The sequence below is a fragment of the Lemur catta genome, chromosome 10, assembly GCF_020740605.2.
Source record: "Lemur catta isolate mLemCat1 chromosome 10, mLemCat1.pri, whole genome shotgun sequence".
Taxonomy (NCBI): Eukaryota; Metazoa; Chordata; class Mammalia; order Primates; family Lemuridae; genus Lemur; species Lemur catta.
Genome location: NC_059137.1, coordinates 77,586,903 through 77,602,334, shown reverse-complemented (window position 1 = coordinate 77,602,334; position 15,432 = coordinate 77,586,903). Strand labels below are relative to the sequence as shown.

The window sequence follows — 15,432 nt, the reverse complement described above, 5'->3', positions numbered from 1 at the left end:
GAAGAATTGGAAAGCTGGCTGCAGGCCAATTACCAGGAAATGAGTTCAATGATAACTATTCAAATCGTGTTCTGGTTGTTGCTGACTGTCCTCTGGGTGGGAGAACTTCTCTGTCAATCTGGCAGTCAGCCTCGGGTTCACTCCACTGTAACCAGGGCTAAGTTTTGCCTTCTTTCAGACAATGAAGAGACACACACCTACACTGAACATGGAAGGGAAATATGCAACTACTATCAGCAGAAAGCATGCAAATTTCTAGAACTTTGGCTGGTTTACTTGGGAGAGGGGGAGTGGTGGTGTAATGCTTGTTAAGAATGGCATCAGCTAGGCTATCCTATGGCTTAGTCCTTCCTTTAGTCTCTTATGCTAATCTTAGATCCATCAGAAGATGACAGTAAAAGATCTTAGAGTTTTTTGTTTGTTTGGTTGGTTTTCTTGCAGTACACCGGACTGCTATAAGGAGCTTTGGTCCTATTGGAGAGATTTTCCTGAGACAGACCAACTTCTATGGGAAACGATAAATGAGGCATTTATATTAGTATTAAGACTCTTACTGTACCAGATTAAGTTTACAATGCTGACGAGATAATCCACTGAAGAATGAGAAACAGACTCAAAGAAATCTAGATAACTTCTTGCAATCATCCCTGCCATCATGAAAAACTCCCTCTAGCATGTTGAACTTAGGAGATGTTATTTTTATAATAGGCCACAGTTCCTAAGGCTAAAATAGTCTGAGCAAATTATGACATTGCAACCTCATAGGGCTCTGGGTGGACTGAAATCATTGGAAGTTTGTTTGGTTAAGCTGTGGTCAGCCACTGCACTGCTTAAAACAAAGCAAACGCACCTTGCTTCCAGCACGTGGTCACTCTCTCCTGGGCCCCTTAGTCCCTCCCTCCTTCTCTATCCCAACCTGCTTTAAGGAATAGATGATTAGGGGTTTCCCAGTCACCAAAAGGGACCAAAGGCCTACACACCTGTCAAGTATGCTGAGGAATTCTGGGGAGAGGAGGAACTGAAATTGGGCTCTGCTGGGTACAGACGCCCAAGTCACTGTTCTGCCCAGTCCCATGGGAGGCAGTAGCACCTGGACTCAGCTAATGGAGTCTGGGTAGGGTTCACCTAGGCAAGGAGCACTAACATGACCTTGTGGGTGGGGTTCCCTGGGCCAATCAGTGTATTGTTGCTTTTATATCTGAATGTATAGTAGGAATTGATATTATATACTTGTGTTTCCTCATCCTGTAAGTGCCATAGGAGAGTCTCCTGACTGAGAAAAGCTGCATGTAGAATAGTGCTAGTGCCTTTGAGGAAGGCTCCATGGTCCTAATGACGCCGCTGAGCTACAAAGTTTACCTGACTGATGATTTTACTGATTGAAGTCTCTGACAAGAGGAGGCAGCCTCCAGCTAGAGGTAGCCCCCAGAGTTTTGGATTCATAGCCTCCCTGTCACGGCTACCACACACACACATTTTGAAAATCAGCTATTTGCTTGGTACTGGGCTCTTGTTGAAACAGAGTGTTTGATCGATAAAGGCCTTGTGACTCTCAGCCTGAAATTCCCATTTTGGGGTGCATCAGCTTGGACAGAATGACTAACAAGGTGGGAAGAGCTTGATAAACCTTGCTTGTCAAATGCAAATGGTATATTCAAGAATGCCACTGTTTTGGCCCAGAAGGATCTTGTCTTTATGTGAAAAAGTGGCAGCTCTCCCTCTGGGAGAAACTTTATACTCCCCTTTCCCTTCCTTCCTTCTGCCTTTTCTGCCTAAAGCAAAGCCACTGGCTCAATGGGACCCTAAATTCACAATTTCCCCTAAATGCCTGGCCTGATTCACTGGTGGTTTGGCTAAGCTGAAACCTGATGGGCATTCTCTGAGCTGCTGTGGCTGTTTGGCCTTAGCGTTAACTATGCAGAACCAAAAATGGATGTAGTTGCTACACTCAGTAGGCAGAATTCAAGGCCAATCTCTTATCTCTGATCATAGTCCTCTTGATGAACCTTGTTATATTTGTACTGACTCTTGGGCTGTTGCCACTGACTTAGCTTTTTGATCTGCACTTGGAAACTTTAAGACTGGCAGATTAAAAACACTCCTCTTTGGGGCTGTGAACTGGGGAAACAAATCACAGCTGCTGACCCAACCTCTTGGGTCTCTCCAGAAGATGTTCATGGTAAGGGCCCATTCTCCGATGAGGCTGATTGGAGTTAAGCTGATGATCAAGCTTGTGCTGCCCCGACTGACACCTTTGCTGCCTGTGTAAATCATTGTACTAGACACGGTAAGCACCCATCATCACAGACAGGGCAGGGAAATCTGTGTATCTGATGTGGAAGCTACCACTGCATGCCAAACTTGTGACTCCTGACAAAAGCTGACACCTTGTCTCCCAGTGACCGAGACCACACTCTTGACATATTGATTACACTGTACTTTTGACCCCCGCTCAGTTGGTGGTACCTAATTGCTGTTAACCCTTTTTCACCCTGTGATATTATTGGTCTAGTCCAATGAGCTGACTCCAGCCACACCATTGTGGCCCTTGAAACTAATCTGTGTCGTGCTTTTGACTTTCTTGACCATCTGCAGTCTGATAACTGTGTACCTTTTATTTCAAAAGCCACTCAATAGTGATCAAGGACCTTCCATGCCCCCTAATATCCACAGGCATCTGGTATTGTTAAGCACTGGAGTAATCAAAAATCAACTGAAAAAGATCTCTCACTTTATCTCCCTCATCTCTTCCTAGTCCACACGCTGTGGTGGTACTAGGTATTTTGGTCACTGAATGTGGCTGTCCCCAGGGATCATCTCTTCTTGGCCACTTCCTAGATAATAAGGACAAAAGGGGTGGGATGGAGGGCTTATAAACCTATTTTGAGAACTCAGACTTCCACCCTGGGAATTCCTGGGCATGATGCTTCTTTCTTTTCCCTAATGGCAGTTGCAGGCTGCCTGATTTGTACACCCTCTGGGTGGCAACCCAGCCAAAAGGGGACCTAAGGGATTTAAGCTTAATTCTGGTTCATATACGTGGCTTTTGTAGCTTAACATGGTCCCAGCTCATAAGGATAATGACCACCTGGTTGAGAACATTGCTCCTGGGTCCCCCAGTAGTGGCCCATGTGCACCAAAATGGGGAACATAATGGGTCTCTATAAATTTTAGAAAAATGCCCTTGTCTTTTTGCATCTTCCCTTTCTGGACAAAAGGTCTGAGTGTAAGGGATGATTGGAAAAAAGGTGAAGTTACAGCTATTGGATTGGGACACATTTTTTTTTTTTTGGTGGTGGAAGGAGATTAAACAACTCCAGCGCTAGAAGAAGGAACATCTTAGACCCTGGGAGGCACAGGAAAGAGAGAAACATTAATGATCTTCTATCTTTCAGAGCTATTCCTATATCTCCATATCTTTTCTCATAAAGGAAAATACTTTGGTGAGGCTCTCCTGAACTTGCCAACACCTCAAATATAACTGACTGCTGGGTCTGCCATACCCTGCCAGAAAGCTCTGACCACAAAATTCCATTCTCTTTAATCGTAATAAGAAGCCTATAGAAGACACCAGGGGATGGCCCAGCTCCTGCACCTCTCATGCAAAACATGTCAACACCTCTGGATATCTTTCCCACTTCTATACCTGTAAGCTTTGCTAGTCGTTCTATAGGGTAGATGAATGCCACCTGGCTGGTGGCATGAACAAACAGGGCAGTTTGGAGTGACTGTCCTCAGGAAGTCCCTCCATAAATAAAAACTACACTCAATTATTCAAAATGAACGAGGAACCCTAAGGCCTACCAACCATCTGGAAGGCCACAATGGAGGCACTATCTGTGCCTCCAGACTGATATACACCACATTTCAGGGGCTCTAATAAATATAAACATTTTCTTTCCAGGTGTACCCGGTACACTCCTAGAACTGAATTTCTTATTTGGAAGTCAGGCAGTAACTTAACTCCTCTTAAAAACACCTTAGGGTGACTTACACCTTAGAGGTGGTCATAAGAGAGCTTCCAGCGTTTAAGGAAGCACCATCGGTAGATCACATATTCTTCAGATAGCTGGGAGAACTCTCCAAAACAAGGCCGCTCTAGATTACTTGGAGGAGTTTCTCAGAGGGATAACTGATTTGCTATTTGTGTGTACCCTGTGTTAGTTATTCCTACAATGTGAACCATCCAATTTGAAGAAGTGAAACAAAACTTAGCTGAAATGATCAGTGACATCACATTGTCTCTGGAAGGCATTCAAATCAGCCTCAACTCACTGCTCAGGGTTGTTATGATTGATATAATTGTCACAGATTTCCTCCTTGCAGACCATGGCAAAGTATGTGAGAATGCTAATACATCTTGCTGTACTTGGATTAATACCTTGGGCCAAGTAGAAAAATCAATACAGAAATAACACCCAGGAGGCAGACAAAGTAGATATTGATGGTTTGTGGGATTTCTTCAGCTGATTGGGTCTGGAACCCTGGGAAGCATGGTTATTAATGCTGTAGGTTGGCCTTATCCTGCTCCTTGGAGTCTTGTTTACAGTATCCTTATTAATGCTGTATGCAACAAATTGAATGGATTTGGTCCCAGCCTCAGGTAGTCAGATTAATCAGTGACCAACAGAGTGGAATACTCCTGGGAAAGTTTTCCAGAAGTCAAGAGAGTACAGAAAGAAGCGGTAGATATTACTGGAAGACAATTCTTTATGGATCTCTCACTTCTTGTATAAAGGCACTGACTGCCTGTAGGGGGCAGAACAATGGACCCTCAAAGATGTCCACATTTCAGTTCATAGAACCTAACGTGCAAAAGTGACTCTGTAGGATGTGATTAAGTTAAGGATCTTGACATAGGGAGACTATTCTGGATTACCTGGGTAGGCCCAACATCATCACAAGGGTCTTTATAAAGGAAAGAGGGAGGCAGAGAGGCAGAGGAGTTGTGACAATGGAAATAGAGGTTGGAGTGATGTGGCCACAAATCAAGGAATGTGGCAGTCTCTAGAAACTGGAAAAAGCAAGAAGAATATTTTCCCTTACATCCTTCAGGAGCACAGCCTTTGATTTTAGCACTTTAAGATCCATTTTGGACTTCTGACCTCCAGAACTGCAAGATTATAAATCTGTGTTATTTTAAGCTGCTAAATTTGTGGTAATTTGTTACAGCAGCAATAGGAAACTAATATACTGCCTGTGTTCTGAACTATTTTTTTCAAGGATATTTGTAATAGTGAACAGTCTTAGAAGATATAGTATCTCCCCATGGAGTCAAGGGAAGGCATGCTTATTATCCACTATAAAAGATTTGGGTTCCCCATGTTTGGGTTTCCTCTCCTATAATGCAACCTGTGTACAGAGATCATCTTATTTGCATCACCCTGTGGAAAGTAGGGGTTGGGTAAATGTTGAAAGAAAATGCTGATACACTAGCCACTGATATACTGCTGTAACAAAGTCCTTTGTTTCCGATGTAGCAGTCTTGTGTTTTCTTCTAGCATTAATGAAATTGTTAGCTTGTAAGTAGGGAAAAATCTCAGATGCTTCACAGTTCTTGATAGATTATAGAACAACTCAGATAAGCCACAGTGTTGTTCTCCCTGACCTTTCAACTCATTTTGGGAACCAAGATTATAAGAATTATTTGGATGAAATGGAATGATGGGAAGACAATATATTTTTGTAAACACTTCTCAGCTTCTCATAAAATACTTCAACATGTTGCTTTCTTGAGTGTTATAAAACTCTTCAATACCCCCCCAAATGATGCAAAAAGCATTATTTTTTTCCCTAGAAACATTATTATCCTCTGGAACTCCTAGATTTGTTTGATACATAGATTTTGAAAATCTGTAACCTACTTCTCTCTGCCCTCAGAGAACACCTAAAATTTCCCCACTGCTCATTTGCTTAGTTTATACAACATGATGGCAGACTTTTCCTTCACATAAGGAAACCTCCTAAGGCCAGGAAACACATTCCAAATGTGTCTGTTTTGAATAGATTTGTCCACTGAAATCATTAGGCATGGGGTTTTACACAAAGTAAGACCAAGACTGAGTCTATTTATCAAAACATTTATCCTTGTAATCATATGTTTCCAGAAGAACCAGTTTTACCACAAGATATTCAATGCTGGTCTTAGGGACTGTGTCTCAGGTTATCAGCAGTATGCTGTTTGTAAGAAAGGTCCAAAGAGAATAGTCTTTAAATATTTTCAGGCATTTTCATAAAGCCTTTGTAAATTCCAGATTCTTGACAAGAGATGAGTAAGTAACGCAACAACTGAGATTAAACCCAAGTTTATGACGGAATCATAGCAATACTTACCATCTACTGGGGAAAATCCACAGTGAAGTTTATCTTGAGTATTATAACAAACTCAGAAAGACTTTGTAGTGAAATATCATTTGATACTTGATAACATTTGCTGCTCCACTTTGTGTGAGAAGAAATCAGAGGAAAGGTGCAGGTGGTAGGGATGATCCCACCAGCATTCTGTACATTAGTGGTTCTAAACCAGGGACACTTTTGCCTCCCACAGGACATTTGACAGTGTCAAGGAACATTTTTGATTGTCATGACAGGGGTAGAGTGGGATTGCTACTGGCTTCTAATGAGTAGAGGCAGGGATTCTGCTAAACATCCTACAATGCACAGGAAAGCCCCCCACAACATAAAATTATCTGGCTTCAATTGTCAAGACTGCCAAGGTTGAGAAACCCTGCTATATAGGAAGGATAAAAAATAGTGAGACTGGTGATGGAATAGTTCTGTACCTTGACTGTGGTGATGATATACAAGTCTACACATGGGATAAAACTGCACAGAACTACAAACACACACACGTGCAGATGTGCAAATGAATGCAGGTTAAAAAACATGGTGAAAACCAAGTAAGATCTGTAGTACAGTTAACATGTCAATTTCCTGGGTTTGATATTATACAACAATTTGAGATGTCACCATTCGGGGAAGCTGAGTGAAGGGTATGCAGGAGAGCCCTAGAGATGTTTATGAACTGTTCTTAGACTGTGGACCCACTTTGACACCAGTGTCCTATGAGAGTTTCCATTTCCCACTACTGTGTCTTTCTCAGGATGTTGTCCCTCTCAACGCACTTAACAAGTTGTATCCATTCCCTAAAATCTGGTTCAAATCATTTCCTTCAAAAACCTTCTTGGACTCTCCCACCTTCTCCACCCCCAAGTAGGGAGTGAATACTGTTTCCTTCCTCTGAACTTCCACTGTAAAGCAATTAAGTTCCGAGGCATGTATGCATGTATCTATCTGTCTATGTCACTATACTATAAACTTTAGGACAAAGGAGTATAAAATGTGATCTAAAGCTCTAAGTGAGTTTCCTCCCTAGTGGAAACCATGACAGTTCAACAATTCAGTTCAACAGTAAATGCTCTCATGCCAAGAAATTAGGCTGTGCACTGTGTGGTATAAATGATGATTAAGACTTGATCCCTGTTTTCAAGGACCTTGTCTAATAAAGCAGATATGCACACAAGTAAGTATAAAACAAGCCAGAATGTGATAAGTGACATGAAGATAAGGCTATATGGGAATATAGAGGATTTATAGGATATTTCTGATCCAAAAACATTATTAGGGAAAAATTGCTAGGGAAAGTCACATTTGAATCTTGAAGGATGGGTAAAACAATGGGGACAAAATAAGGGGGAAGAATTTCTATTTGCAGTAAATGTTGTGTTGAAGGTTTGAGGTAGGAAAATGTAAGACATGCTTGGACAGTTTAGTGGACTGGCTTGGTTGAAGATAAGATATGAGTGAGGAGAAAGGTCTTTTGGTCACAGAAGGCCCTGGATACCATGCCACAAGGTTTAGACATTATTCTAATACTTTGGCAAAAGCAACTAAAATTTTTCGAGCAGGTGTCACGATCAAAGTTTAGTTCTAGAAGGATAATTTACAGAACCACTGGAAATTAAGAGTGGAGACTGGAGACTTTACTAAGGCAGAAGAATCTTTAGGAGGTTATTGCTGTAATCTAGGCCAGAGTTAATGAGGGTGGGAACTAAACTGGTGGTAGGAGAAACAGCTTAAGATAATAGAAGCCATGCTACAAGTGATGAAATAGTCAAGTGAATTGTGCAAAAAATTACGACAGAAGGTCAGAGAACTAAAACGACTCCATAGGCTTGGGTATCCAAGGAAGGTTTTAGAGAGGAGGTAGCAATAATGGGTACAGAGGTGAGAAAAGTGTAATGTACTTCCAGAGGTGGTAATAAACATGTTTGAATGGAACAGAGTGTATCCATATAGAGTAACAGGAGTGAAGCTTGAAAGACAGACTAGGAATCGATTGTGGCAGGCCTTGAGTTCATAGTTAAGAAGCTTGAGCTTCCTTCTGCGTGAGCTACCAAAAAAAGGAAAAAAAAAAGCAGCTTAGACTTTATTTTCCAGGCAATGGGGAGTTTATAATGGATTTTGAGGAGGGTAGCAACATGATAAAGACATGTTATTTATACCACTTATTTGACATATGTACTACCTTGTATTAAAGGTATGTCAGTTCCTGGACACAGGATCAGAGGATTAAAGTTTGTCAGAGGGTACTCAATAAATTTTTATTGATTGAATTGACTGAATCATTTTGTCAAAGAATTCTTTTTTCTTTTGGAGACAAGGCACATGAATTTATTAACGGGGAGAACCACAGTGTGATTACCCCAAGAATTCTTCTATCATGTGAATAATAACCTCTTATCAATATACTTGAACTCTGAGTAAGGATTTTCTCAAAGGAGACCTCTTCAGTTGGAGCTACCTTGTGAGGGCTGATTGGTAAAATTTTAGGTGTTTTATGATCCAGTTTACCTCAAGTTGGTAGCTTGAATTGGCCATTTCCAAGTATTTACATCAAGAAAACTGGCAAATGCTATAAATCAAGGTTTGTTTTTTGGAGAGTTGGTTATTAAAAATTTACCAGCACATCACTGCCTGTTTCCCTCCCCAATCCCCTTCTTCAACTATCTTCTAAGTTTTTTGACAGCACAAACTGAGTCGTATTTGTCTTTGTAACCTCAATACAGTATTTGGACATTAATTGTGTTCAATTAACATGTGTAGCATGGATGAAATATGCTCTTATAATTTTCTCCAGACTAACCATTTAATTAACAAAAACCATTCAGAAGAATATACCTCAAACAGACACCTATACCAGGGGCTGTCAAAGTATCTTACACAGGCCAAATCAGATTCTGTGCTTGTTCTGTTTTGTAAGTAGTTTTCAGCAAATACAGCCACGCTTATTCACATATGTATTGTCTATGGTTGCTTTGTGATATAAAGGCAGATCTAAGTATTTTAGACAGAGACCATGAAGCCAGCAAAGCTTAAAATATTTACTATCTAGCTTTCCCAGAAAGTTTGCCAATCCTTGATTTACATCATGGTCCTTCGAACTCCAGTGGCCCAAGAGCATATTTCATCTATGCTACACATGTTAATTGAACACAATTAATGTCCAAATACTGTATTGAGGTTACAAAGACAAATACGACTCAGTTTGTGCTGTCAAAAAACTTAGAAGATAGTTGGAGAAGGGGATTGGGGAGGGAAACAGGCAGTGATGTGCTGGTAAATTTTTAATAACCAACTCTCCAGAAAACAAACCTTGATTTATAGCATTTGCCAGTTTTCTTGATGTAAATACTTGGAAATGGCCAATTTCTAGGTTAGGATTATGTCTAAAAAGTGTCTCAACAATGGATAACCAACTATACTTAATCTTCTTACAGATATATCATATTACATCATAAATTGTGTCACATATACATCAGAAAACTTTAGAAATTAGAGACAGATAATTACAAAGCAATTCCATACATACAGGAATACACACACACACACACACACACACACACACGCAGGTATTTATTGGAGAACCAACAGAGACACCAGATCTCTAAATGGTAAGGAGTTAAGTTTTCTAGGGGAATGTGATATGGGATGAGCAGAAGTTAGGTGAATGCAAGGGAAAGTCATTCTAGGCAGAAGTGGCAGCCTAAGCAAAGTGTACAGGCAAGATACAGCATGACAGGGGACCAGGCAATGGGGAACTAAGGAAGTTGAAATTTAATTTAAATATATGGAAGAAATTTCAAATGATTGGTCATCCAATAGTGGCACTTTTTACCTTGAGAAATAGTGATTATCTCACACGTAGACATAACCAAGTAGTCATCCTTCAGTAGAAGACCTTGTGTTAGTTCGTGTAATTGAACAATGCTGCCAGAAATTTAGGTGGTATCAAATGATGTCTATATTGAAATTTATACCTTCAGAACTTCTTAGACCTAGATTCCAAAGGGCTCTGCTAAGAAGTAGTGTTTATGCAACAGTATCCCCAGAACAGGGATGGATGGCGTGAGAGCAGAAATACAGAATGTGTCTTTGCAGATTTGGGTCATAATGGGTTATCAAAGTTTACATTTGTGCAATAATGATTAACATGGTTAGTGTACTAGTTTGTATATTCCCTGCAAGTAATCTTTAAAAGCAAACGATGGGGTCATTTCAAATGTAGGAGTCTCAGAAGTAAAGTAATTAACTTGTTTCTTAGTTGTATCTATGTAACACTAAAAATAATTTTTGAACTATCCTTAATGCCACCTAAAGTCCGAAATGGAGCAGTAACTTAGTTTGACAGAATATAAAATGAACACCTCAGGTATATTAAATTGTCCCAGCCAGGTGGGCACCCCTCAGGCGCACTGTTCCCGCCCCACATTTTAGGCGAATCTGGGGGCGCCCGCGCAGGACTGTCAGCGGGGCGGCGGAGGCCACTGTCAACACAGGCTGCCGGATCACCTGACCAAACCCGGCTGACCCGAGGGCGGTCAGCTCTGGCCATGGAGCAATGACTCCTTGGGATTGCGCAGGGTAGTCACAGGTGTCTACTCCATTTTCCCTTCGTTATCAAGAGGCCTTTTCCTTCATTAACTTTAATCTTTCAACTCCCGCGACAGAGCGGTAAGAGCAAGCCTTTCGAGCCCTCCAAGCAGTTAGACAGCAAGCATATTAAAATAACAACAAACTGCCTCACCACTATTTTATCACCAGACCCACCTCCCCGTGGGGTACGCAGGAAGGCCAGGCCAGTCGACCGCGACGGCCTGGAAGGGAGAGCACGGCCCAGCCAGGGGCTGGGGTAAGGGGGTGGGGAGACTACTTGGCCCGTGAGCTTGCAGGCGCATGCGCGGCCACAGCGCCCAGTGGTCGAGCCCCTTTCTAGTAATTTCGCTGACCGTGACATCATCCTTGTGCGCCGTGACAGTGCTTCCTAGAAACCTCGTTTTATTTTTTGGTGAAGGAGGTGGATAAAAAAATGAACTGATCTATCCCACCCCACTTTGCTTTTAGTCCTTCACGCTGGACGCACCTGCACTTTGGGCAATGGAGCGGGAGAGGAAAAGGAACGCAGTCGAAGCTCACAGCGACGCCGGCCAGGAATGACTCGGCGACGCGGCCCGCGGCGCTTACCCGGCGTGCCCCGCGCGGCGCCGGCGGAGGGACGTGGGGGGGAGGGGTAGGGAGGAGGAAGCGGCGGCGGTGGCTGCGGATGTCGCTGCGAACGAGCGGCGCCTGAACACACCGCGGCTGCCCAGCGCCCTATTCGGGCCTGCGCCGGAGCCCACGGCGAGCTCCGCGGCCCCTCATCTGCTAGGGCGGCCGTGCGCCCACTGCCACCGAGGCGGCGTGCCTTGCATTCTCTGCTGCCCGGGCCGGCCGGCTCTGGCGTCTGCTGGCTGCTTTTCGCTCGCCCGCTCCCTCCCGCTCGCCTGAGTCACCGCCGCCGCCGCCATGGCCGAGAGTGGTGAAAGCGGCGGCCCACCGGGCTCCCAGGACAGTGCCGCCGCGGCCGAAGGTGCTGGCGCCCCCGCGGCCGCAGCCTCTGCGGAGCCCAAGATCATGAAAGTCACCGTGAAGACCCCGAAGGAGAAGGAGGAGTTCGCTGTGCCAGAGAATAGCTCGGTCCAGCAGGTGAGGCCGCCTGGAGCTCGGGCCGGGGTGGGGGTGGCGGCAGGACCTCCGCCCGCCGCCGGAGGAGACATTTCGGAAGGTCCTGGGAGAGGCTAGTCCTCGGAGGTGCCTATGACTATTCTCCGGCTCTCGCCCCAAATTAGATCACACCCAAGTTCGTGGGTTTGCTCCTCGGGACACCGCAGAGGTTTGTGGCGTGGCCGCGCGGCCTGTTTGGGGGACGCGCCGACGCCGCTTTGCTCCGAGACTGCCTTCCCCGGCGTCCGCCGACCCCCAGCCTCCTCCCCCAGTTCCCCGCCCTCAGTCGCCTCCCCTCCAGCTCCTCACAAAGGAAAGGGACCCAACGTCTGGCTCCGGGCGGGGGGGAGGCTGGGCGGGGTCGAAGGTTGGCTTTAGCTTTGGCTGCGGTTATTTCATGAATTGAAAAAGGGAGGGGGCACTCATTGTTTTACCTGTCTGCGGGTTAAGGCAGGTTTTGGGGTGAGGAGCACGTGTACATTCAGTTCTGCGTTTTGACTGCTGAAATCTTTCCCACCTTCCAGCCTTTTTTTTTAAAAAATTAAGTATGACGTAGAAATTGCTTTCAGCCACATCTTAAGTAATAGTGCTAGGTTTAAGGAGAAAAGTGAATGACTTTCATTCATTGATGACTCGTTATTTCCTTTTTAGTATATTTATCTGTTAGATGCCAGTTATTGGGTAGGTTTTTGTTTGATTTTAGAGGGACGGTAGTGACGTTACTCAGATACTAGCGTTTGCAACCGAATAAAAGAAAATAAAATCGGAGCTAATGGAGAATGTTACCAAATAATTTACTAACTGAAGTTTGTTCAGGAATACAAAATTTTGCAGTTAAAAATCTTGGTGGAATTCACATTGTTTTAGTTTATTGTTAAATACATTCTACGGTATTTTCTATTAATTATTGAATTTAACTCTGACGATCTCAAAAAATGTGAACGTTTTATGAGGGGAAACAATGAACAAATCCTGAAATGTGAGTTTCCCCAGGGACAGTAAATGATTTAGGTATAGATTTATCTAATTCCAAAGGTGGTGTGTTTTGTGAAGCAGTAGGGTGTGTAGCATCAAATGAGAGAAACTTTACCACCAGTTATAACATTTTTTTGGTCTCCCAATGTTCTTGTAAAAATTTTCCTTAACATTTTTATATTTTCCAACATACAGAAATGTTGAAAGAATTGTACAGTCAACACCCATATGTTCATCACCTACAATTACCATTTTCTTGTATTTATTATATGATCTAAGTCCATCTTAATTTTTGGATGCATTTCAGAGTAAATTGCAAATATCAGTACGTGGTACAAGTACATGTCACCTCAGCAATGTGCATGTTATTGAGTCCAACTTTATTTTTTACCTTTTTAAAGTAAATTTGACATGCAATGAAATGCATATGGTTGCCATTCCATGAGTTTTCACAAATGCTTACACCTGTGTAAACCCAAACCTTTATCAAGATGTAGAACCTTATAATTGACTAGAAACTTTGCTTTTTACCAGTCAGTTCAGTCACTCTTCCCCTCCATCAACCATTGATTAGATTTGCCTTCTCTAGAACTTCACGTAAGTGGGATCCCGTAGTACTGAATGTACTCTTCTGGGTAAGGCTTTTTATCCCTCAGCATGTTTTTGAGATTCATCCTTATGTATGTCAGTAGTTCCTTTTTATTGGTGTGTGGCTTTCCACTGTATGAATAAACTGTAATTTATCTATTCACTGTTGAGATTCACCTGGGCTGTTTCCAGTTACTATGAACAGTCTTGTGTGTGTCTTTTTATGGACATATGCTTTTACCTCTCATGGTTAAATATTTAGAAGTGGAATGACTAGGTCATAGGGCAGTTACATGTTTTAGTTTTGTGAGAAACTGTTTTAAAACAATGATAGTACCATTTTACAGTCCCACCAATGATGTATGGGAGGTCCTGTATCCACATCCTTGCTAACATTTGATATTGTCAGTCTTTTTTAGTGTTAGCTAGTTTAGTGGGTGTGTAACCATATTAAGTTTTGAAGCCCTAGGTCTTTTTTCTAGGATTCCTTGTTCAGGTCTCTATCATCTTGGATGCTTTTAGCATTTTACTGCAAAAGATTAGAAAGAGTCAATATTTTATAAATAGAAAAATTCATTTGGGTCAGTGTATATTTTATCTGTGAGGATGTTTTTTGCTCTTTGTGATGGTAAAATTAAAATTCTGTGTAAGGTTTTATTTTACCGTGCTGTAACCAAAGTGAATTTTTAATAAAGTTAAAGCCTTTCAGAAGTAACTTTTTCTGATGGCAGTTAATGTTAAATTTTTGATCATTGCTTTTTGTTGAAGCAGAAAACGTGATAAAAATTGAAGTTTACCTCTGCACCAACTTGAAGACAAGCTGGGCTTTGTTAAGGGAAGCAGATGCCAGAAAATGTGCAAGAATAAGAAAGGCAGTATTCAGATGACCTATTTGTAAAATTCTACTTAAAGCGCAAGAAAAGATTTGCTGTTTTGTAATTTAAACTTTCTTAAAGAGTTTGATAGATTTAAACTGTTTGCTACAGATTAAAATATGACATTAAAAATACTTAATGACATTAAGATCCCACTATAATAATGTTTAGTTAGAAATTGAGAAATACTTGGTTCTGAAAATTCTTATTTAATCATGGAGGGTAAGAGGTTAAGCAAAAGACTTCCAAAGGATAACACTGAAGCCTTATGTGCTCTGTCAGGCAAATCCCATTTTCTTTTAAGTTAAAATCTTTCAATTAAGTATTTCTATGTAATGTAGAGTAACATACTAATATTGTTTTCATATGAATATGTCCTAATTGGATGAAATTATGTTAATCCTCTTGGGTAGCTTGTAAAATAAATCGTAAGGTGGTAATTCATTTTCTTATTTTTCCCTTGGTTTCTGTTTGTGGGTGATCAACAGGCAAAAACGGGATACCTTAATTTTTCACGTACACTTGCTATTTAATAAGGTTATTTGTTCAAAGTTGATAATAAAGCTTAAACTTTATTCCAAATTAAAGTGAAACTTATTTTTCATGGAGCACTCAGAATCAATTGAGTCACATTTAAATTTGTACTTAGAGGTGGTTAGGCTATAAACTGCACTGTGTAGATTTCAAGGTGGTTTCATTGATAGGAGTTTTCCTAATAATACAGGTTGAGTATCCCTTATCTGAAGTGCTTGGGACCGGAACTGTTTGGAGTTTCATATTTTTTCAGATTTTGGAACATTTGCATGTACCTAATGAAATATCTTGGGGATGGGACTCAAATCTGAACACACAGTTCATTTACATTTCGTATATGCGTTATACACATAGCTTGAAAGTAATTTTATACAATATTTTTAATAAGTTTGTGAGTGAAACAAAGTTTGTGTACATT

At 41.8% G+C, this 15,432-nt stretch overlaps 1 protein-coding gene across 2 annotated transcripts in view; it reads left to right on the top strand.

Annotated features, from left to right (window-relative positions):
* The first annotated feature begins 11,331 nt into the window (after nucleotides 1–11,331).
* UBQLN1 (ubiquilin 1) overlaps nucleotides 11,332–15,432 on the top strand; it is a 42,828-nt gene continuing 38,727 nt past the window's right edge. For both annotated transcript variants that reach the window (XM_045562214.1, XM_045562213.1), the window contains exon 1: nucleotides 11,332–12,024. In XM_045562214.1, coding sequence (XP_045418170.1) covers nucleotides 11,845–12,024 — 180 coding nt within the window. In that variant the 5' untranslated portion in view covers nucleotides 11,332–11,844. The remainder of the gene's footprint in view (nucleotides 12,025–15,432) is intronic.